General features: G+C 60.9%; 1 protein-coding gene across 1 annotated transcript in view; it reads right to left on the minus strand.

Moving 5' to 3' along the window:
- The window catches only part of CELSR2 (cadherin EGF LAG seven-pass G-type receptor 2), a 30,182-nt gene that overhangs the window by 1,812 nt on the left and 4,511 nt on the right, over window positions 1–23,859 (minus strand). The window contains exons 2-32 of the mRNA XM_088180195.1: window positions 22,014–22,661; window positions 21,205–21,427; window positions 20,559–20,674; window positions 20,063–20,151; window positions 19,271–19,428; window positions 18,667–18,830; window positions 17,926–18,051; window positions 17,362–17,528; window positions 16,558–16,743; window positions 16,334–16,447; window positions 14,526–14,700; window positions 13,576–13,717; window positions 13,086–13,206; window positions 12,687–12,870; window positions 11,788–11,889; window positions 10,912–11,006; window positions 10,623–10,832; window positions 9,551–9,734; window positions 8,535–8,678; window positions 7,758–7,983; window positions 7,203–7,388; window positions 6,104–6,230; window positions 5,003–5,203; window positions 4,359–4,533; window positions 3,259–3,371; window positions 3,095–3,171; window positions 2,169–2,295; window positions 1,574–1,690; window positions 1,360–1,490; window positions 616–938; window positions 22–228 (exon numbers count right to left, since the gene is read on the minus strand). Coding sequence (XP_088036321.1) covers window positions 22–228; window positions 616–938; window positions 1,360–1,490; window positions 1,574–1,690; window positions 2,169–2,295; window positions 3,095–3,171; window positions 3,259–3,371; window positions 4,359–4,533; window positions 5,003–5,203; window positions 6,104–6,230; window positions 7,203–7,388; window positions 7,758–7,983; window positions 8,535–8,678; window positions 9,551–9,734; window positions 10,623–10,832; window positions 10,912–11,006; window positions 11,788–11,889; window positions 12,687–12,870; window positions 13,086–13,206; window positions 13,576–13,717; window positions 14,526–14,700; window positions 16,334–16,447; window positions 16,558–16,743; window positions 17,362–17,528; window positions 17,926–18,051; window positions 18,667–18,830; window positions 19,271–19,428; window positions 20,063–20,151; window positions 20,559–20,674; window positions 21,205–21,427; window positions 22,014–22,661 — 5,358 coding nt within the window. The remainder of the gene's footprint in view (window positions 1–21; window positions 229–615; window positions 939–1,359; window positions 1,491–1,573; window positions 1,691–2,168; window positions 2,296–3,094; window positions 3,172–3,258; window positions 3,372–4,358; window positions 4,534–5,002; window positions 5,204–6,103; window positions 6,231–7,202; window positions 7,389–7,757; window positions 7,984–8,534; window positions 8,679–9,550; window positions 9,735–10,622; window positions 10,833–10,911; window positions 11,007–11,787; window positions 11,890–12,686; window positions 12,871–13,085; window positions 13,207–13,575; window positions 13,718–14,525; window positions 14,701–16,333; window positions 16,448–16,557; window positions 16,744–17,361; window positions 17,529–17,925; window positions 18,052–18,666; window positions 18,831–19,270; window positions 19,429–20,062; window positions 20,152–20,558; window positions 20,675–21,204; window positions 21,428–22,013; window positions 22,662–23,859) is intronic.

The following is a 23,859-nucleotide window of genomic DNA, read 5'->3' on the forward strand; positions in this document are numbered from 1 at the left end:
CCTTGCCATGGCAGCCCGTACCTTTGTGGGGGTGGGGCAGGGGCAGCAGCAGGAGGTCCCTGGGGAGTGCCTCGCCGTTGTGCTGCGGGTGGTCACCCCAGAGGTGTCCCTGGCCCCCTGCTGGCTGCACTTGCAGCCCCTCACTACCTCCTGGTCCCTCGCTCTCACTCGCTCTCGTCACAAACTCCCCTGGCCAGTATGGGCACGCCGGGGGCACCAGGGGGTCACCTGTGGGGAAGGAAGGAAGCTGGGACAGGCAGGACCAGGGACCCCCCCCATCCTCAGAGGGTGCCTCCATCAGCACGTAGTCAGTGTGGGGGATGTACCCAAACCCATTTTGTCAGTTCCATCCACACCCCAGACCAGACAAGGGGGCATCCTTCCCTCCAGGTGCCCCCACTAGGACCTCTGACTGCGTGAGCAACCCCCCAAACCTTTCAGGTCCCCCATCACCACCCCAGACTGGACAAGGAACCCCCATCCCCACGAGGTGCCCCCCATCAGCGTCCTGGAGAAGGCAAGGGACCTCCCCCAACCCATTGGGTGTTCCCCCCATTAGCACCCAGCCAGGTTGAAGGTCCCCCATCTCCACAGGGTGCCCCCTGGGGGTGTTACCAGGGCTGGGGGGACCCGAGGGAGCCCCAGGCAGGGGGTCCCAGCCACGGGGGGCCTCATCCTCGCTGTCAGAGGAATGTGTGGAGCCATAGGAGCCACTCGGGTCGTCCAGGGACAGGTCACTGTCCGAGTCCGTGTCGTGCTCTGGGGGGTCATAGGTCACAGGATACCCTGAGACACCTCCTGCCTCCTGGACCGAGGCTGGGTGCACTTGCCCTATGGGTGAGGCCATACCCTCGGGCTGGTCCTGGGCATCAAGGAAGAGCCCCCCAGACTCAGGCAGTGGCACCAGCCCCGGGCTGCCTGCCAGCCCTGAGTCCTCCCTGTGGGGACACAATACTCATCAGCACCTGACCCCCACTCATGAACACTTAACCATCCACTGTCACCCACTGACTGACACCAACCCACTGACACAATATCCACCACCGACACCCAACACCCTGATATCCATCACCCACACCTCCCCCTGCCACCCCATCAACCCCTCACTCTGCCACCACCCTGCCACCTCACCATGCCATCTGCTTACCACCCTGCCACTGTACTGCCATGCAACCATGCCACTGCCCCAGCACCCTCACAACCGTGTCATCCCACCAACCACCATCCTGACATCCCAGTTACCCCCATGCCATCCTGCTACCCCACCATCCTGTCACCATTCTATCTTGTCATCCCAGTGTCCACAGCAGCCCAGGACCCAATAAAAACCCACGCCCCAGCCCCTGCTGTGCCCAGTACCGCCGCACGAAGGGGATGTAGCTGTGGTGGCTCTTGCCCGAGCGTGCAGTGCTATGCAGGGACCCCGAGGACCCACCACCTGAGGGGGGATACAGCCGCCCTGCCACGTATGTGCTGTCCCTGCCATAGGCCTGCCAAGGGCACAGGGATGTCACAGCCATGGCACAGGCTGCCCTTTGCTACCCGGCATCCCCCCGTGTCCCCCAGCACTCACGGGGGTCAGGGTGGCCTTGGTAGCCAGCGGTGGGTGGTGGCAGCGGGAACAGCTCAGGCAGAGGCTCCTCCGCACCTCCTTGCTCAGCACCACACACGACAGGAAAATAAGGGGGCCCTGGGCAGAGAGGGGGAAGGGGGGACAAGGAAGGGTGTGTACAGCCTGAGAGGATCCCAGCAGCACCCCTACTGGTCAAGGGGTCACCATCCAGACTGGGTGCATCCCATTGGCACCTCAAAGAAACTGAGGGTCCCCCCCACACCCACTAGGTGCCCCCCTCGGATATATCAGACAGGATGAGGGACTGCCATACACACTGGGTACCTCCCATTAATGCTCTGGATATGGCAAAGGACCCCTTTGTGCCCACTGGATGTCCCACAAATAGATGTGGGACTCTGGAAGTCCCAAGGGTGTGAGGTTCAGGGGGCTCTGGGGTTTCTGGGAGTCCCAGGGGTGGTGGTCGCTGGGGATCCCAGGGGTGAAGGCTTTGGGATTCTGGAGTTTTTGGTGGTCCCAGGCATGGCAGCTCTGGAGGTTCCAGGGCTGTGTTTTGGGGGTCCCAGGGGTGGAGTCTCAGGTGGTCCCCACTGACCTGGAGGCAGTTGGAGGCGGCAAACAGGTAGTGACAGAGTAACGTGTCACTGTTGACTGAGAGCAGGGCCAGAAGCCAGGCCAGGCTGGGCACGGCCAGCAGGACTGCAGCTGTGCGCACTCCAGACCTGGGCACCCCAACAGCAACCCAGTGTCACCCCAATGATATCTCATATCACCGCCCTCTGTACTTCTGCCTCCCGGGGTTGCCCCAGCCCCTTATGTCCCCCTCCCACTCCAGATGCCCCAAGCCCCACCTGACCCACTCTGCCTTCCATGGGTGCTCCAGCCCCCTGAGCTCCCCTGTTCAACATGGGCCCATCCTAACCCCAGCCCCACATGCCCCTTGCCCCCAATGCTCTTCTGCCTCCCCATGGGTGCTCTGGGCCCCTCTGCCCCGCTAGATGCCCCAGTCTCCCCTGACCCCCTCAGCCTCCCATGGGTGCCTCCGCCCTTGATGTCCCCCTGCCCTCCATAGGTGCCCCAACCTCTGAGCACCCCGCCCTCAATGGGTGCCCCAGACCTCTATATCCCACTACCCACCATGGGTGTCCTGGTCCCTCCCTGCCCTCCGCAGTTGCCCCAACCTCCCATGCTCCCTATTGGCTCCAGCCCCCTGTACACCCCTGCTCTCCATGCCCCTCTGCCGCTCCATGGATGCCCTGTGCTCATCTGCCCCTATAGATGCTCCAGCCCCCCATCCCCTCCTACCCCTCTTAGGCAGTCCAGTCCTCAGTGCCCTCCTGGCCCCATGGATGCCGCAGTCTCTCCTGTGCCTCCCTGGCCTCTGCAGGTTCCCCAGAAGGCCAGCCCCCCATGGGTGCCCCCTAGCCTCTGTGGGTGCCCCAACTTCCCATGCTCCCACGGGCAACCCCATCCCCACCGTGTCCCCTGCCCCCCGTGGGTGACCCCGACTGGGTGACTCACGCTGAGCCTTTTTTCTGAAAGCCCTGGGGGGTGGCACAGGTGGCCCTAGCCGCTAGCACCAGGAAGAGGATGCCAACCTGGGGGTGCAGGGGATGCAGGGAGTGAGCAGGGTGATAAGGGGTCCCCTGCCCTCCCCAGCCCCCAGCCCCCAGCCCTGTACGCACAGCGAGAGCGGCAGCGCAGGGCCCAGCCAGGCTCCAAACCAGGCTGTCGTGCAGGGCCAGCCAGCAGAAGTCAGGGTTCCCGTAGCCCTCGGGGTCCAGCCCCACCGCCAGCCCTGCGAAGGAGAGATCAGGGGCGGGGCCCACTTAGTGGGCGGGGTTAAGAGAGAAGACAGGGGTGCGGCTAAAAATAGCGAAGCGATGGCAGGACGGGTCATGGAATGGCTCATGGATGGCACAGGGCGGGCGGGAAAGTGCTGCTTTCGGGGGTGTGGCTATGCTGGGTAGAGACAGCGCTATTACAATGGGGTATGTCTAAACTCTTGGGCGTGTGGCAGTGTTGATGAGAGCAGGGATATAGCACTGGGGGCTTGTCTAAGAGGTTATTACAAGTCTATTCACTTGGGGTGGGGTTATGCTGATAAGGGCGGGGCTAAAATCCTGGGGAAGTATCTGATTATGATTGATGGAAAAGGGCTGTGGCCCTGGAGGCATATTGAAGAGGTTGGGAAAGATGCTCTTGGGGTGTGGATATGATGGATGACGGTGGGACTAAACTCCTGTGGTGGAGATAAAAGGTTGGGCCAGGGTTGTACTCTTTGGGAGGGGGTATGACCCCGGGAGTGTGTCTGAAAATTTGGGGGAAGAGCTATGATGAATGAGGGTAGGATTATGGACCCACGGGCCCGTTTAAAATCTTGGGAACTGGGTCTAATAGATGGGAACAGCTATGACTCCAGGTGTGTATCTAAAACCATCAGGGTAGAGCTATGGTGGTTAAGGGTGGAGCTAAACTCTTAGGGTGGGGCTGTTTTGGATTGGGCATGACTATCCTGTTGGAGGCAGGGTTATATCCAGGGGAGTGGCTATACTGGTAAAGATGCATTTGGGGGTGGGCATATATTCTGGGGGTGGGGTTACACATGGGAATAGGACCCCATCATGCATCAAATTGATTGGGGGGGACAGGGATTCAGGCGGCAAGGCCATAGCCTAGAAAGGGGTGCGTAGCCACCAGAAAGTGTTGACCCAGGTGGAGATGGGCAGCTGGTGGTCCAGGGTGCGGGGTCAGAATGAGAGCAGGGTTTCACAGCAGGGCTCACCAGTGATGAATGCAGGCAGTCCCCAGCCCAGTACATGGTAGAAGCGCATGGGACCACGGTCGACGTGACGGGGTTCACTGCGGCGCCGGTACAGGTGCAGCGCCTCCAGCAGCGCCCAGCCCACCGCACTCAGGTACAGGAACTGCAGCAGGATGGCCACCACGGTGCACGCCAGCTGCACCCACCCCGTCACTGCCAGCCCATGCCCACAGCCCACCCTCCGATCATATGCACAACTCCCAAGCTCCACCCCCTTCGAGACGCCATTCCTCTGTTGAGGTTACACTCCTCGAAAAGGTCCCACTCCCTTTATAGGCCTCACGCCTCGAGTGGCCCACCTCTTTGATGGGCCCCACCCCCTTGAGAGCCAACACCTTTGATGAGATCTACCCCTTAGGGAGCCTCACTCCATTTATCAGCCCCACTGCTTTGGAAGCCCTTCCACCCCTTCAGATCACCACCCCTTTGACAGACCCCACCCATTATAGTCCTCATGTCTTTTGGAAGCCACCGCTTAGGCCCAGCCCACCATGTCCGTGTCCACTCCTTAGCCCTACCCATGTCAGCCCCACCAACCCAAACACTTCAAAAGCAACACATCCCCTAACCCAACCAGCCTTTCCCAGCCCCCTTTTTGCACGCACCGGGACATCGGCCTGGTTGATGCCAAGCAGGAAGACAAGCTGTGCGAGGAGCAGTGCAGCTGTACCATGCCGGCGGATGCTGTGGCGGTTGGAGCGCAGCCGCCTCAGGGTCCCCAGGGCCAGGACCACCAGCGCCAGCCCCGCCAGCCCCACTCCCAGTGAGCCGTAAGTGAGTGCTGCCAGCGGCAACACCTCCCCGTTCTGCAGCATCAGGATGGGTATATGTCAGGCATGTGCTCAGAGAGCATGCCCCCCAAGACATCCCCATCAACAGAGACATGGTTCCCTTTACAAAGCAATCAGTGCCTGGGCCTGGGAAGTCCTGCCCACATTCAGCTCTGGTAACCCCACCCTTTGAAACCCCCAGTCACAGCACTTCAACCATGGCCCTCAAAACCCCACCCACATCCTCAGCCCCTTTCAGCCCTACCTACTGTACTCCACCCTACCCCCTGCCCACACCCACAGCACTGACCACACCTCTCTACACTCCACCCACAGTTTTCAACCCCGCCCCAGGAAATCCTGCCTACATTACTCAGCCACAGTCTCTGAAAACAGGCCAACATCACTCAGCCGCACCTCTTGTAACCCCACCCACAACAGCTGTGCCCCTTGGAGACCGACTGGCTCAGCCCGCTCAGCTGCACCCACTGGAATCCCTCGAGCTGACTGGACCCGCCCCTGGGGGAGCAAAGACCGATCTAACATAGCCCCGCCCATCTCATTTAGCCGACCCCTTGGATTTAGCACCACCCCGTTTAAGCCCCACCTACTTCCCCTCTGTCCCGCCTCCATGGGCACGCACACCTCCACCCTGACCCTACCCAACTACGCCCCTCCCATTCTGCCAAGCCCCTCCTATCTCTGTCCCTCCCCTTTTATCGAAAACCCCGTCCCTGTCCCTAAAGCTCTACCCCTGTGCCTGGCACCCACTGACACCCTGTTTCTGCACATGTTTCCACCCACCTCCATGTCCCCACCAGGGCCCTCACCCTGAGTCATTCCATGCCCCAGAGTCACTGTGTCCCTCCCCCTCCCCGTGTCACATCTGTTCCCTTGTGTCCCCATGCACCCATCCGTGTACCCCTATGTCCCCACCTCCCGGCGGGAGATGTCCATGAGGACGGCAAAGCTGGTCAGATGGTGGCACTGGCAGCTGACGTGGCTCTGGTTGCGGAAGGCGACTTCGCAGCCTCGTGCCGACCAGCCGCCTACACTGCCCGCCCTGCGCAGCACCAGAAGGTGACACAAGCCGGGAGACCAGCCAGGACACCCACCAGGGACACATACACACACACATACACACTGGGAACACCCACCAGGGACACCCACAGGGAACATCCACCCCCACCCAAGGACATGCACCCAGCCCAGGACACAAGGGGTCACACACTTGGACACCCACCAGGGACACACGCACTGGGGACACCCAGTAACGTCACCCTCCCACAGGGACACACACCCAGCAGGTACATCCACGGACAACATACACCCAGGGACATCCATCCACCCAGCAGGGACAACCGTTGCCACTTGGGGACACTCACTCACCAGGGACACTCACCCGGGAACACTCTTCCATTTGGGGACAACCTCCCATCCTATCCCTGACACCCACCAGGGTCAGAGCAGCCCCTTCATGTCCTGTTCCCATGTTACTCATCCATGACCCGCAGGGACACTGGGGCATCCATCCTGCCCTGTCCCCATGTTCCCTATCCCCTCAGAATGTCCTCTGTCCCATTAAGACGTCCCTATTCCCATGTCCCCTATCGCCTCAAGGTGTCCCTATCCCTGTTACAATCCCCCCTGTCTCCATGGGATGTCCCCACCCCCCGTGCTCCTTGTTGCCCCAGAGTGTCCCCATCTCCCTGGGGTGTCCCCATTTCCATGGCCCCTCTCCCAGAGTGTTTCCTTTTCCCCTGGTGTGTGCCATGATCCCTCTTACCTCAGCACGTCTCTGTCTCCCCATGTCGTCCTTGACTCCCCAAGACGTCCTCGTCCCCCCAGGGTGTTCCCTGGGATATCTCCTGTTCCCCTGGGTGTCCTTATCCCCAGGTCCCCTGTCTCTCCGGGGAGATCCCTTGTCCCTCTGGAGTATTGCCATCTTCCCCAAGGTGTTCCCATCCCCAATCCCATGTCCCTATCCCCTGGGATGTCCCTGTCACCCCTGGGGTGTCCCCTGTCCTGCCCTCACCATAAAGAGTGGTTCCAGAAGACGCAGATGGGCTTGGAGCGCTCCTGGGTCTCCAACAGCCGGAACTGGAGGGTGACAGGCTTGGCCAGCGCCTGGGGGGTCCCCGCGCCCCCCACGCCATCCGTGCCTCCCATGTGCACACTGATGCTCACCACTGGTGTGTTGATGATGGGGCGCTTGGGCACGCTGAGGTGCAGCGGGGTCAGGGAGCCCACTCAGTGCCCAGAAACCCACTTTGGTGCCACAGAGTGCCCTGGCACCACACAGACACTATGAGGGCACCCTTTCTCCCCTGTGCCCCCTTTTCTGGGAACCCTATGGGCACCATCCTTGGGCATGCCTTGAGCCACCTCCCCAATCCTCTACCCCCCCGTCTTCATGCACTCTCTGTGCCCCCCAGCCTTGGGCACCCCATATGCCCCCTTTCCCATCCCTCCCTCGGGATCCCTCAGGACACCCCTGCCCCCATCCCCCTATACTTCCCAGATGCTTGGCTTTTCCCTGCCACTCTATGTGCCACCCGCAGCCCCCCCAAGCCCCCATCCCCAGTGGCACCGGAGGCTGCGCTTGTCGGTGTCGAAGTGCTGGGGCAGGAGACCGGCCAGGGTGCGGTAGATGATGACGCTGGCGATGGCCTGGCCCTCACCCAGGGATGGGTGGCGCTTGTGCCGGGTCACCACAGTCATCCCTGCCTCTTCCTCCTCCTCTTCGCCTGCTTCATCCTCCTCCTCCTCCTGCCCACCTGTGCCCTGTGGTGCCTGCCCATGCCCAGTTGAGGAGCCTGGGGGCCATGGGCAGAGGGTAGCATGGTGCTCTGAGACCTCATTGGGGTCCCCATGGCCACCCTGGAGTCCCCAGTTCTGCCAGTCCCATGACCACAAGCTTCCCCCAACACTTCCAGCTCCAGGGGTCCCCATGTCCACACCAGGGTCCCCAACCCTGTCAGCTCCACGACCACAATGAGGTCCCCATGGTCACACTTGTGTCCACAACTCTGCCCACCACCACGGCTACACGAGGATCTCTGATGCCAACCTAAGGTCCCTGATCCTATCATCCTTACCAGGGTCCTGGCCATGCCAGTACCATCCTGGGTTCCTAAACCTGGCAGCCCCATGGCTACATTGGGGTCCCCATGGTGGCACTGGGATTCCCAACCCTGTTAGCCCATGGGCATTTTGGGGTTCCCCCATCCCTGAGAGCCCCCAGCCAAGGGTCCCCAGCTGTGCCATGTCCCCATGGCCAAATGGGGGGCTTCCCAAGCCCTGCCAGCCCCATGAGTGCAAGTGGATCCCCAACCCTGCCCCCTGTCCCCCTACGCCCTGGACTCACGCCTGTCCTCAGGGGGCCAGAAGATGCTGTCAGGCAGGATGACGGTCGTCTCCAGGTCCGGGAGTTTCTCCCCCCGCAGCACCTCATACCGTGGCAGGCGGGCACCCGCAAAGCTGCTCTTGTCCAGCCGCACCACCGACACCACTGTGGCACCACATTACTCACGGCATGTCATGGCATGGCATGGCACCCACTAACCCTGAGCTCCCACCAACCCCAGGACATATCAATCCCAGCATTCACTGATCCCAGGGCCCACCAAGCTCAGTACACACCAATGCCAGCTCCCACCAGTGCTGGTACACACTGGCCCTGGGGAACATAGACCTTGGCACCCACTGACCCCAGGGCACACCAACCTCTGCATTCACTAATCCCAGGGCACACCAAACTCGGCACAAACAAACTCCAGCACCCACTGACCCCGACATCCAACAACCCCAGAGCAATGAATCCATACACCCACAGACAGCAGCAGCCACCAACCCTCAGGCACATGGACCCCAGCATCCACTGAGCCCAGCATCCACTGAGCCCAGGGCCATGGATCCTGACACCCACTGATCCCAGCACCCACCAACCCTGCGACACACAGACCACAGCCCATGTCCCCAGGGACACACACATGCCTCTAGGCACACCCATGTTTCCCAGGACACGTTTTCCAGCCATACAAATGTCCATGTCCCCAGAACATGTTCCCAGGTACACATCACACATGCATGCATTCTCCCAGCACACGAGTCCCTGTGCACACACATCCTCAGCTGGCATGTTCCTGTGCACACACGTCCCGAGGCACACACCTACTCCAGGTATATACATCTGTGTTCCCAGAAACACATCCATGTCCCCAACACACACACAGCCCCTGAGCACACACATGTCCCTGAGCACACACATGTCCATGTCCCCAGCACATACATCCCCCATGCACACACATGTTCCCAGCACGCCTAGGTTCCCAGGCAGATACCCCCCATCACAGCCCTCTGGCCATGCATGTCCCCACTGACCGATGTTAGGGGTGACAATAGTGAAGGGGCTGAGGTAAGTCTGGGGCATATTCCGTGCCAGGGCTCGTGCGTATTCCTCGAAGTGCTGCAGCAGCTGGGCCGTGCCACCCTCCGTCTGCTGGATCAGCTCCCAGTGCCGCTTGTTCCCCATGTCCAGCAGTGCACTGCCGACCCGTAGCAGGTTCTGGAGGCAAAGCAGTGGTAGTGGCACTGGGAGCTGGCACTTTAGGGCCTGGCCAGGGGATCCCTAACCTCCCCTGCAGGATTCTACAGCTGGGGCACACTGGCACCGACAGTGGGGAAATGGGGGTGCTGTACCCCCACAAAGTTGAGGGTGCACCCTGAGCCACACCAACACCTGCTGCTCAGGGGTGCCCACCGGCCTGGCATCAGACCTCCTACACCAACATTCCTCTCTAGGTAGATGCCCATCACCCTGGTGCATGGGCTCCCTCGCCAATACCCTTCCCAGGTGGGTGCCATCCATCCTGGCAGCCAGGTTCCTGCACCAACACCTTCCCCCTACCCATGCAGGTGCCCATCACCCCAGTGTTTGACATTTTGCCCCAATATGACACTCCCCACATGGGTCCCCATAACTCCAACCTCTTTTCTTTCTCTCTCAGCCTCCCTCTCCAATGCCCATCACCCGGGTATCTGCTCTCCTGCCCTAATATCCTCCCCTACAAGGGTGCCCATCACTCTGGTGTGTGGGCTCCTGCACCCACATCCCTGTCCACCAGAGTGCTCACTACCCCATTGTATGGCCTCCTTCCCCAGTTCCCCTCCCCAGGCAGGTGCCTATCAACCTGGCATCCAGCTTCCTGTACCAACACCTCTCACACACATATCAGTGCCCATCAGCCTGGCTTCTGCCCCCATAGATGGGGGCTCAACACTGGTATCTGACCTTCTGCCCCAATCCCCCTCCCCAGGAGGGTGCCTATCACCCCAGTATCTGGGCTCATGTACCCATATCCCTCCCTATGGGGGTGCTCATCATCCCAACCTCTTTTCTACTTCACCCATTCCCCTTCTGGGCATGTCCCCATCCCTGTGACCTCATGCCCACCTCGGTGAAGTGCACGTCCTGGGTGGCAGCAAGGCGGAAGCCACGCTGGCGGCTCTCATGGCGCAGCAGGGCCCCTGCCAGCTGATATGCCAGATGCACATCACTGCCAAAGTACCCGCGGGCCTCACGCATTGCTTCACGCAGTGCCAGCGCCACGCGCCGGGACTGCCCCGCATCCCATCGGGACTCATTGCCCACCAGCTGCTCTGCCTTGTGGGGGACACACACAGAGTCAGGGGAGCCCCAGTGGCACTGTCGTACGGCTGCCGCTGGTGTTCCCCCATCTCACCCAGGGGCGAAGGGCAGCAAAGGCCAGAGCGCTGCAGTTGAAGAGGTTGGGGGGCAGCCAGCCCTTGTGCTCGTCACAGTGGCGCAGTGCCGTGCCTGTGGGATGGGGATACTGAGTGCACCGTGGGGACAACAGGGCAGCCTCATCTCACAGCATGCCAGCAGTGCTGCCAGTGTCACACTCCTGCTCCGCCCCGCAGTAACACCAGAGTGGTGCCTCCAACCTTGTCCCAGTGGTGACATGCCCCATCCCAGTTGTGTCACCACAGCGTCACACTCCTGTGCCACCCCCCAGTGACACCACCATGACAGCCACTAGTCCTGTCCCAATGATGCCACCAGTGTCACACTCTTGCAGTGACACCACGGTGGCAACCCCAGCCTCATCTCAACAAGTCCACACTCAGCTCATCCCCAATCCATCTTGGTGATACCACAAACATGTCACCACCCCTGATCCACCCTAGCAGTGCCACCACAGTGTCACCTCCCTGTACCAACCCAATAATGCCACTAACAGTATCACCCCCTGCCCTGTCCCAGTGATGCCCCATGGTGCCACCCTACCCCAGCTCCATCCAACTGGTGCCACCACCATGACACACCCCAGCCCTGTCCCACTGGTGTCAACATCCCATCCCAGCGGTGCCATTGCCATATCATCACCCTAAAGTGACACCATGTGACATATTCTCTCTTCCCATCATGTCTCAGCAGTGCAATCATGGTGTCACCTCCCTGTACCACCCAAGCGATGCCACTGTGGTGTCAACCCCTCTCAGCCCCATCCCAGTGATGTCACCACTGTGTCACCCCCATTCCCATTCTTGCAGTGTGTCCAGTGCCACCCCCGCTCTGTCCCCATGTCCCCACGTACCAACAGAGCCCTTGGGGCAGGGGGCTGCAGCTGGCAGCCCAAACCGAGTGCGGGGCCACCAGATGCTGGCCTCAATGGCCCGGGGACAGCTGTCATAGTTCACTGCGGGACACAACAGGGCATCAAAATCAGGGATGCAGGGTGGCACAATGTGACAGTAGGGTGGCAGTGGCATCTGGTCACTGGAACCCAGGGTGTTACGCAGGCTAACAGCAGTGGCAGAGCAGGGTGACAAAAGGATAACACAGGGTGAAAGTAGGGTGACATAGTGGCACAGGGTGATAGCAGTGTGACAGCAGCGTGACAGAGGGTGACAGTGGGGTGATAAAAGATGTAAATGGAATTACATCAACAACCAAGGTGCTGGTGGAACTCAGTTGCCAGCAGCCAGGGTGACAGTAAGGTGACAGCAGGGGACACAAAGTGACAATGCAGTAATCCAGGGTAGCACAGGGTAACAGCAGGGTAACAGTAGCACCCAGTCACTGGCACTCGGAGTGACACAGGGTGACACAAGTTTGCAACAGGACAGAGTACAGTGACACAGGGTGATACACGGTGACAATGGCACTCACTGGCACCCAAGGTGACAGCTGTGGCAGAGCAGGGGACATCAAGATGGCACAGGATGGTGTAGGGCTACAGAGGATGACAGCAGAGTGACACCAGTGTGACACCGAGTGACAGCGGGGTGACACAAGGTGACACGATGTGACAATGGGGGTCAGCAGGGTGACAGCAGAGTGAGAGTAGTACCTGGTCACTGGCACTCAGGGATGATACAAGGTGACACAGGGGGACACAGGGTGACACAAGGTGACAGAGTAATGGAGGGTGACAACAGGGTGACGGTGGGCACACAGGGTGGCACAGGGTGACACAAGTTGACAGTCTCCCACCTTCACAGCCACTGGCTGTCACCTCGGCAAAGGGGTTGTCACAGCGGTCACAGTGGCGGCCGATGACACCAGCTTTGCAGGGACACTGTCCAGTGTTGGCATCACAGCGGCGCGACAGTGACCCAGTGGGGTAACACTCACAGGGGTGGCACGTGTCCCCTCCTGGTGGGCGGTAGTGGTTGTCCTAAGGGGACACAGGGTCACTGTAGGCACGGGGATGGGGTGAGGGGGCTGACAGGGGATGACAAGGAGGGGCAGAGAGGTGACTGGAGGGTTGTTGGGGGCATGATAGGGGGTGACAGGGCAGTGATGGGATGTGAGATGGCAGGGGAAAACAGAGGGGTGACAGGAGGATGGCAGGGGTTGGCAGGGGAGATGACAAGGGCTGGCAGGTCCCACCTTGCAGCGACACTCCCCCGTGGTCTTGTTGCAGTCTGGGTCGAAGCCGTGGGTGACATCGCAGCTGCAGGGGCCGCACGTAGGGTGTCCCCACCACCCCCGCGGGCATGGCTGCACCTCCCTGGGGACACTGGAGCTGGCACTTGGGCACCATGCCAGGATACCCCCATAATGCCACTTGTACACCCACATGGTCCCTTGCCTACCCACATGGCCACTTGTACCCTCACAGTGCCACCTGTACCCCCACAGTGCCCCTTGCACCCCCACTGTGCCACTTCTACACCCCCAGTACCACTTTTCATCCACAGTTGACTATTGCATACTCACCACCGCTCTTGCACAGCCACTGTGCCCACTGCACACCCACCCTACCCCAGATGCCCACCCTCCACTCACTCCCTGCCCCCGGTGTCCCTCGCAGTGCCCCCCCCCCCCCGGATGCTCCATGCTCCTTCAGCACACACGTGTGCCCCACAGTGTCACCAACCGGTGCTGGCAGAGGGCCCCGAAGGTGCCTGGGGGACAGTGACAGGCATAGCCAGGGGCCGTGCCTGGGCGGCGGGTACAGGTGCCTGGAGGCTCACAGGGGTCCAGGGCACAGGCACTGACACAGCTGTCACCGAAGTACCCTGGGCACAGAATAGGGTTGGGGGTAACAACAGGGGACAGTAATGGGAGACAGGGATGGGGCTGAGGGGTGACAGTGATAAGAAGTGTCAGTGACAAGGGAGGGTGGCAATGCCTTGAGGACAGTGAGAGGGGGTGGCAGTGCTTAGGGCACAGGGATGAGGGTAGGCAGTACCTGGGGACAAGGCTGGCAGTGCCCAGGGAGGCTGGCAGTGCCTAAGAAACACTGACGGGGGTGGCAGTGTCCAGGTGACAGTGACAGCAGGGTGGCACTACCCTGGTGACAGGGATGGAGTGGTGGTGCCCAGGAAGGCTAGTGTTGTTGGGGCAACAGCGTGGCAGTGCTGGGGATGGCAGTGTCTCAGGGCTGTCAGGAGGTGCCAGGGGATCTCCAGTCATCGGGGTGGCAGTGGGGGATGTCGCAGGGGTGACAGTATTTCAGGGAGTGTTGGGACTTTTCAGGTGTTCCAGGGAGTTCCTGCTCAGCGGGGTAGCAGTAGGGGGTTTCACAGGGGTGTCTCAGTGGTATCAGTGTCCCATAGGGTGTCAGGGGATGTCAGGGGTTGTCAGGGGGTCTTCAGTCAAAGGCATAGAAATGAAGGATGTCACAGGTATGTCAGCATCCTGGCGGTGTTGGGCTGTGTCAGGAGGGTGTCAGGGAGTGTTGGGGGGCTGCTGGGGGTGTCTCAGGGTGTCCCAGTTCACTGGAGTGGCAGAAGAGAGCGTCACAGGGGTGTCAGTGTCCAGAGCTATTGAGGGATGTCTGGGTATGTTGAGGGGGTGTCAGGGGTCTAGGGGGTCCCTGCTCACCGGGGTGGCAGCGACATGAGAAACTGTCCCAATCATCGCTGCAGTAGCTGTGGGGGGGGCAGGGCCCCGAGTCACAGGGATCAGGCAGGGCACAGCCCCCCTCCACGTTCACCTGCACTGCCTGTGCCAGGTTCAGGGCGCCCGCAGTCACCACAGGGTCACCAACACGCAGGCCCTGCAGGATCACCCATCTTCATTGCAACACCTCGAGCCACCCTGGTCCCTTCAACACTCCATGCCTCAGTTTCCCTCACCATTCCCCCAAGACCTTCCTCCCATCTTCCCTCATTCTCCCGAGACCCCACGAGAACTCCCTGCACGGTGTCACCATCAGTGTGATCTCACCACCACACGGGACCCACTATATCACCCGAAAACACCTGCCCAACTGTCATCCCGACCTCAGTGCTCCCCACCACAACACAGGACATCTCAGGACAACCTGGACCACCCTGCAGTGTCACCCCCTCCTCAGTTTCCCCCACCATGACACCGGACCCACTGTGCAACCCGGAATCCCCTGCATCATGTCACCTGTTATCGTACCTCAGCACCAAACTCAGCACCACTTGGTGGTACTCCCATGTCACTTGCAGTGACCCCTCATTGACCTGGGACACCCCCTCACCCCACCCAACTTCCCTATGTGGGGTCACCTGTCAATGACCCCAGTGAAGCCCCAGCCACCATGACCCCTCCTGCCCCAGTGCCATGCCCAGCCTCAATGTCCCTCGCTACCACCCAGGACCTTTTGTGTCATCCTGTTCAGTCTGTCCCCACAACACGTGACACCCCAAACCCCACACCGGGACTTGCTATGTCACACCAGCCCCTCTCCCCAGTCATGTCACTTCTTAGTGTGGCCCCAACACCAGCCAGTACGCCCTGTACCACCCAAGACCTCCCCAGTCACACCAGTGTCTCCACGGCCATGTACCCATGCTGCCCAGGCCCTGGGGTGATGTTCCTGCACTCCATGTCACTACGCCCATGAGTACCCAGTGCATCCCCAATGTCCCCCTGCCCACAGAGCCCATGTCTCCTTGTCCTGTGCCAACTCCCTGTACCCACATCCCTGTGCCCTTCTCCATCTTGCCCATGTCCCCATGTCCTGTACTATGCCCACACTTCACATCCCCAAATCCTGTGACACGTCCCTGTGCCTCCCACCCATTCTGCCCATGTCCCCCTGTCCTTGGCGACATCCCTTGTGCCCCCCATCATCCTGCCCACGTCCCCACTTCTCTGGCACATTCCCAAACCCCATGTCTCCATCCTTGTGCCCATGTCCCAATGTCCCTGTGCTACCCTTCATCATGCTCACATCCCCACTCCCCATGCCATGTCCCCAAGCCCTGTGCCCATATCCCTGTGCTCCCTCCCACTGTATCCATGTCCCCAATCCCTGTGCATCCCTTCATCATACCCATATCCCCAAGCCCGGTGCCTGGCTTCACTGTTCCTGGTCCCTGTGCCACATCCCCAAGCCCTGGGCCCATGTCCCTAAACCTTGTGCCAGGTCCCGAAAAATTGTACTCACGTCCCTGTGCTTCTCTTCATCGTGCACATGTCCCCATCCCCAAGGCAAGGCTCTGCTTCATTGTGCCCTGTCCTCACCCTGTGCTACAGCCCCAACATCTGTGCCCACATCCCTGTGCCCATTTCCCCAAGACCTATGCCATGTCCCTGTGCTGCCCTCCCATTGTGACCATGTCTTTACCCCCTCCTCCACATCCCCAAACCCATCCCCCACCCCTACACCTGCCACCCCATGCTGCCCATTGCTCTCTGTGCCCATGCCTCTGTACCTGCAGGCACCCCTGGAACCCCTCCTCCACGGTGCCACTGTCCCCCAGCAGCCCTCCGAGGCTCAGCGTGTGCAGCCGCAGGCCCTGCAGCTCTCCAGAAACATCGCCCACTGCCTGGGGAGCACAGGGACCCTGTGGGTACCTTGGGGTGCCACAAGGGGTGCCACGATGGCATCCGGAGATCATCAGAGTGGATGCCCCCTTGTGGCTCAGTCTCCCCATACCTGGTGGCGGCCATAGTCGAGGGTGAGGAGGAGGAGGGTGGCAGAAGGGCTGCGTCCAGGGCCCCCCCGCAGCTCCAGCTCCACGTGGTGCCAGGCACCATCATTGACTTTGGCCTGGGGCAGATGCAGGGTGGCCAAACGGGCGCCCCCTTGCCAGGCAGCAGCCTCCACCTGCCCCTCGCTCAGCTGTGAGGGGTAGACATGTCAAGGACTCCAAAAATCTGGTGGGCACCAGGCACTGCCCACCAGGAAATACAAATTTCCCCTGGGACAATAACACAACCCCTCGGGTAATGCCCCCGCATCCCCCCAAGGGATGGCACCCCGTTGCACCCCAGCAACACCCCCCCCCCCCCCCCCCCCCCAGGCAATACCGCCGATGCCAATAGACCCCCTCCACGGCAATACTCCCCTGGCACTTCTCTCAGGGTAACTCCCCTGTTCCAACCCTCCACGCCACTGTCTCCCCGTGGCCATACATACCGCCCAGGCAATACTTCTTATTCCAATAACCCTCCCAGGGTAATAAACCCTGTGCCAACAACTCACCAATGCCAATAATGCCAATAACCCCCCCACCCTCAGAGCAATAACCCCTGGCACTGCCCCAGTGCTAACTCCCCTATGCTCCCACTCAAGTCAATACCCTCCCAAGGCAATGTCCCCTATGCCAAGGACACCAAAACCAATACCTTCTGTGGAAATGACCCCCACCCAAAGCAATAATTCCCTCAAGGCACTTTCCTCAGGAAAACTCCCTTATTCGACTCCCCTGTGCCTTCCCCATGCCTCCCCCGTGCCCACCTGCAGGATGAGGGTCAGACGAGCTCCGGCCCCCGCCCGCAGCAGAACCCCGCGGGGGTGGCGGGTGCGGAACATGATGCGGACTGGCCAGGGCATGGAGAGGGGCAGCGCCAGCCCGTTCCACGCCACGCGGCTGCTGCCGACGAACCGCTGCGGGCCCGCCATCTCTGCGGGGCATGCATGTGGGACACGGGGCGACTCCCACGGACCCCCCTCCAAGCCCCCCCCCCGTACCCACGCCCGCCCATGGACTCCACTCACAACCCCACACGTCCTCTCATATACCCACTCTCAGATCTCCAGCACCCACCCGGGGACCCCATGCATATCCCACAGATGCCAACGCACCCTCCCACAGATCTGCACCCACCCACAGACCCCCCATACCCCCTCACGAACCCACAACAACTCCACGGACCCCTAAACACATCCGGGATGCCCCTCACCTCCTTCCCACACCCCTCACACCCACCCAGAGACCCTCCCCATGCCCTCCACGGACCCAAAACAAGCCTATGGACCCCTCACAGCCCCACCATACTGTCTCCCCAGGCCCCCCAGTACCCTCCTGGCAGGTTTTGCCCCCAAAGCCCAGCGGGCAGCGGCAGCTGAATCCCCCCCACTCATGCACGCAGGTTCCACCGTTGTAGCATGTATTGGTGTCGCACAGGGTCTTCTTGGGGGGACAACCTGTGAGGGGGCACAGGGGCCACATGCCACACATGACCTGGGACCTCTGGCCCCATGGGGCACAGACACCCCCACATCTTTGAACCCTTATCCAACCCCACAGTCCTAGTACCCCCCTTATCCTACACCTCACATCCCAACCCCACTCCAAAGGGAATACAGCCCCATCCAGCCCCCCAGTCCTGGCATCTCCCCACTCTATTCCCAGGGGACACAGCTTTGTCTGTGCCATCCACTCCAGCTCAATGGCCTGGCAGCCCTTCATCCCCCACCCCACAACCAAGGCACACAGAATGCCCTACTAGCATGTCCCTGGACCCCTATCCAGCCCCATTACCCTGGCACCCCCTTCCCACACCTAGGAGGCACAGCCCCATGGCTCTGGTACCCCTGAACCCACATCTGCACCCCCTAACTTCCCATCCCACGCCCAGGGGGCACAGCATCCCTTGTGGCCTTTGGACCCCCATCCATCCCTCCAGCCCTGGAACCCCCTCCCATCATTCAGGGGACACTGCTCAGGTACTCCTTAACCCCACACCCCATCTCCCTCTGCTCGAAGGAACACAGCCCCCGCCCCCAGCCCCTGGCCAGTGTCCTGGCCCCAGAGCCCACCGGGAAGGGTGCCATTGTTAGCAATGAAGGCTGCCATGTCCACGGGACGCTGGTCAATGTGGAGGTGCCGCATGCACCCCACGAAGTGTCGGCTGCGGATCGGGAAACTCTCGGGCAGCGTTGGGACCCCCCCCAGCAGCAGTGGCCCCGTCAGGTCCAATGACCTGTAGAGTCTACCATCACCTCGGGGACTCAGGAGATCCTCGAGTCACCCCACAACCCATGGGGACACCGAGGGAATCCAAAGAGACACCCAGCCACCCCCCATCCCACAGGAGTCACAAGGGAACCCCAAAGAACACCCACTCACCCCTATGGGAAACCTGTAGGAACCTGAGGGACCACCCAAGGCGTGTTCCCCCGTGAGGAACTCAACAGACCCCCAAGGGACTCCCCAACCCCATAACACATGGAGACCCCAAGAGAACCCTCCCCAACCCATGGGGACCTCCAGTGACCCCTCCATCCATAGGGATCTGTCACCCCTGAGGGACCAGGGAGGACTCCAAAGGTACCTCACCCATAGGGACCGTTCACCTCCAAGGGACCCCTCTGTGGGTACCCCAAGAGACCTCCACCCATGGGATTCCCAGGCCCCCCTCACTTCTTGCTGCCAGTCTGGGTGCCCTGGGCAGCGCAGGAGTAGTTGCCGAGGCGGGGCCCGAAGCGCAGGGCCATGGCCGTGTCACAGTCGTCCACAGTCACCACAGCCACCTTCTGCTCTGAGGGGCCCTGTGGGACTCCCGAGCGCCCCACAACCGGCTGGGAGCCCCCACATCAGGTGAGGGGGCCCAGGACGCCTATCCTGCAGCCTTTGTCCCGCTCCTCACCCTCCCACTGCCCTCTGGCCCCTCAGCCCTCACCAGACTCCCATGTTCCTCCACCCCACCAGCTCCCCACATTTCAGATCTCCCAACACTCCTCTCCACCCCTTCAGCCTCCCTTAAACCTCAATGGTCCCCTTCATTCCCCCCAAGCCGCTACCCCTTTGACCTCTTCTTCCTTCGTCCCCCCATCCCAATTCCTTGGGGGTCTCCCCTGGTGAGGAAGGTAGATGGGGTTCCTCAGAGGGCCAATAGGTTGAGCTAATGGGTGAGGGTCCCCTGGGATCCTTATGGATGGGGGCAGCTCTTGAGAGTCCCTTGAAGTCCCCCAAATCTCCTCTCTCCTCATCCCTCCAACACTCCCTTCTCTTCCACTCCTTCCTCTTCCTCCATCTCCCATCTCCCCTCCCTTGGGACCCTCATAGGTGGACACATCCCTTAGGGGTCCTTTAGATGCCCCAAACCCCCTACCTGATCCTCCCCATCTCTCCATTTCCCCACCCTTCCCCTCCATCTTCTCTTCCTCTGTCTGCCCCAAACACTCCCCACCCACTGTGCCCCCATTCCCCCACCTTGTTGTAGTAGTGCAGCTGCACTCGGTGCCACTGCCCATCGCTGACCCCTCCTGGCACAAAGGGTGACACCGTGGTGGTGGTCTCACCTGTGGGCACAGTGTCAGGGCAACACAGCCAGAGGCAAGGAGGGGTGGCAGTGCCAGGAATGGGATGCCCAGGATGCAGTGCCAGGGATGCAGTGTTTGGGACATGATGCAGGGGATGCAGTGCTAGAATGGGATGTCCAGGATGCAGTGCCAGGGATGCAGTGTCAGGGGTGGGATGCCAGGGATGCAGTGTCAGGCAGCACCAAGAATGGCAGGCCAGGGATGCAGTGAGGAATGCAGTGAGGAATGCAACAACAGATGCAGGGCCGGGAATGGGATGCCCAGGATGCAGTCCCAGGCAGTGCCAGTTTGGGATGTCTGGGATGAAGCGAGGGATGCAGTGAAGGATACAGTGCCCACAAGGGTGCAAGGGCGCAGTGCCAGGATGTGGCAGGGACAGTGCATACCTGCTGAGAAGGTGAGCTGCAGCTGCTCATCCACAATCTCCAGTGCCACAAAGTCATGTCGCTCGTTGAAACGTCCGTTATAAAGCAGGAGCCCATCCCGCTCCTGTGTGGCAAACCTGGGGGACACAAGTGCCAGGGGTGTCCCAATGACCCCCAATCTCACCATTCCACTCTGGTACTCCCCAACACCCCCTGACCCTGCTGTGCCCCTAAGGAACACCCCTCACACCCTGCCCCATGACCTTGTACCCATTGTAAGATGGTGGTATGCATCAGCCCCTGCCCCCACTGCCCCCCATGCCAAGGGGTCAACCACATCCTTTGCTCCCATTCTTTGCCCTCAGGGTGCCCATCACCCCACACCCAATCACTCCACAGACCACATGATGCCAATGGGGCACCGATCACCACCCATCCCAGATGACGCCAATGGGGCATCCCACCCCATCAGATGCCATTGAGACGCTTACCACCTCACACCCCAAATGATGACAACCCACCCAGTGCCCACGAGACACCCATCACCTCACACCCCACCATCTCCTCTCATGCCAATGGGGCAACCATCACCATCTACCCCACACCCAATGCGACACCCACAGGGGTACACATCACCCCCCACCTCCCCAGATTCCCCCAGGCTCACGTGAGGCCAAGGGTGAAGTGGAAGCGCTGGCGGAGGCCACGAAAGGTGAGGAAGGAGTGCGGGGGGAAGCTGCGGGTGCTCATGGTGCAGAAGGGCTTCTCATAGTGCCCAGGGGGACACTGGCACCAGAATCCCCCCACCAGCAGGTTCAGACAGGTGCCCCCATTCCGGCAGACCCCCGGGGTGCAGCGGCCCCCCCGGGCACTCAGCTCACAGTGCTCCCCTGAGTGACATCCAGAACCCCAAAACTGGGGTAAGGACTCCCATCTCCCACACATTTCCCCATTAAACCGAGAGTGGCCCCCCCAGGTGCTCAGCTTGCAGGGCTCCCCTGCGTGATACCCCGATGGCATCAGCATCTCAAGAATGGGGAGTGGGGGTCCTCTTTCCTCCCCACCCCCCAGTAAACACCGAGTTCTTCCCTCAGGAGAGAGGAGCCCCCACTCACAGGGCTCCCCAATGTGACATCAAGTGGGAGGGTGGGAATCTCTTCTCCCTCCCCCACCCCAGTATCTTTATCCCCAGCTCTATCACCATGGCAACCACCTCTCATTGCCATGGAAACCTAGAGACACCCCCTCCTCTCACATCTCCTCCCCCACCTGGCTGGCACCCCCCAACAGGGGCTCTCGTGGGGGCTGGAGTCCCAGCTTGGGGGTAGGGGGTATGGCTCCAGTGGCACCAGTCTACCAGCGGAGGGAGGGGGGGAGGGAGGGAGGAAGGGAGGGAGGGAGGGAGAGGTGAAGAGGAGATGGATGAGGAAAGATGAGGACGGACACTATGAGGAAGGGCTGGCCAGTGGCTCTAACCAGTGAAGTCTTCATGGCACTCGCAGGTGTATCCGCCCTCACGGCTCCGGCACCGCCCGTTGCTGCCGCAGGGGCTGGAGTAGCAGAGGTCGATCTCGGTCTCGCAGTAGTCGCCGGTGAAGCCAGGCGGGCAGCGGCAGCGCAGGCCCGTGACGGGGTGGATAGGGCGAAAAAGGATAGTGTCGGAGGCGAGGAAGGGCGCGGAGCTGTCGAACTGCAGGACGGAGACGCAGCGCATGTAGTTCTCGCAGGGCTCGCGCAGACACACGTTGTCATCGAAGGGCAGGACGCGCTGGGCCGTGGTGGCCGCCAGGAGCGAGCGGTTGAGGTACAAGCGCTCCTGCAGCTCTTCCGACGAGAAGAACCGCGACGCGCCCGGCACTGCCGCCGGCAGCAGGGCAGAGAGGCTGACATTGAGGATTCGCGCCGGACCCACGTCTGTGTCCGTCTGGATGTTGAAGAGGACGACGCGATGGCGGGGGGTGGCTAGGACAGAGGCCACACCCTCCAGGAAACGACTGAGCAGGGGGGACAAGAAGCGCTCCTGGGACATGTCGGCCAAACGCAGGGTGATGCTGTTGCTGAGCATCTCATCAGTGATCACGGTCACCCGCAGCGTGCACTGCGCTGTTGCGCTGTGAACGCCATCTGGGAACAAAGAGGGGACACAGGAGTGGGTCAGTGACAGCAATGGGCAACTCTGGGAAAGGATGGAGGGACGGGAATAGTGCTGGATATGGGTCAACCAACCGAATCAGCTGCTATGGGGACTGTGCTATGGGGGCTTGACCTGCTTGGCCACCATAGAATGGGGACAGCACTGGCCATGAAACATCTGGCCCATGTAGTCACTGTGGAATGGGGACAATACTAGCTAGGAGGTGCCCATCCCACTTGACCAACATGGAATGGGGACAATTAGGTGGGGACAGTGCAGGCTATGGGGGACCTTTCCTGCTCAGCCACCAAGCAATGGAGACAGTGATAGTTATAGGGTTGGTCCTGGTTATGGGGCTGGTGCTGTTTTTGGGGTGCCCATCCCACCTGGCCATCACAGAGTAGGGACAGCAGGATGGGGACGGTGTTGGCAATGTGGCTGGAACTGGTTACAAGGCTCAGGTCGGACCTGGCCACTACTGAATGGGGATATAGCACTGGTTATGGGGCTGGTGCTGGTTGTGGGTGCCCATTCTGCTCGGTGACTATGGAATGGGGACAGTGTGCGTCATGGGGTGCCCATCCTGCTTGGACACTGTGGGGTGGGGGGCATCTGAATGGGGCCGGTGGTTGGTTATGGGGCTGGTTTTCTGTCTATGAAGCTGAGACTGGTTATGGAGCCAGCACTGGTTATGGGGCTGGTGCTGGTTATGGGGTTGGTGTTGGGTGTGGGGCTTGGGGAGCAAAATCTCTGCTAAGCACTGGGGCACCCACCTTTCTCCTCCCCCTCTTTGTCCTCCCCCTGGCTGAGGGCAGTGGGATGCAGGACAGATGGGGAGCAGGCAGACAAATGGATGAAGGGAGCATGGGGACAGGTGGGGAGCCAAGCAGGAAAAAGGGGTGCCACGGGGGGTGGCAGAGGCCAGGGCTGCCCAGTGGCCCGGGGCCAGTGACTGGTGGCCAGTGGCCAGCAATGAGGGGGCGGGGGGGAAGGTTGCCATGGCCACGGCCGCGAGGGCCCAGCTATGGCTGGACCTTTTGTTTCGCTCCCGCTTGCCCCTGCACATGGGGGTGGGGGTGGGCACGGGGGACTCCCTGCCCCCACCCCTTGTGCCCTGGGCCCCCTACTTTGTGTGGTCAGAGCAGGGACCCCAGCCAGGGGAAACTGGGGGTGATGGGGGCCTTGTGG

The sequence above is a fragment of the Sturnus vulgaris genome, chromosome 29 (genome assembly GCF_052056855.1).
Source record: "Sturnus vulgaris isolate bStuVul1 chromosome 29, bStuVul1.hap1, whole genome shotgun sequence".
Taxonomy (NCBI): domain Eukaryota; kingdom Metazoa; phylum Chordata; class Aves; order Passeriformes; family Sturnidae; genus Sturnus; species Sturnus vulgaris.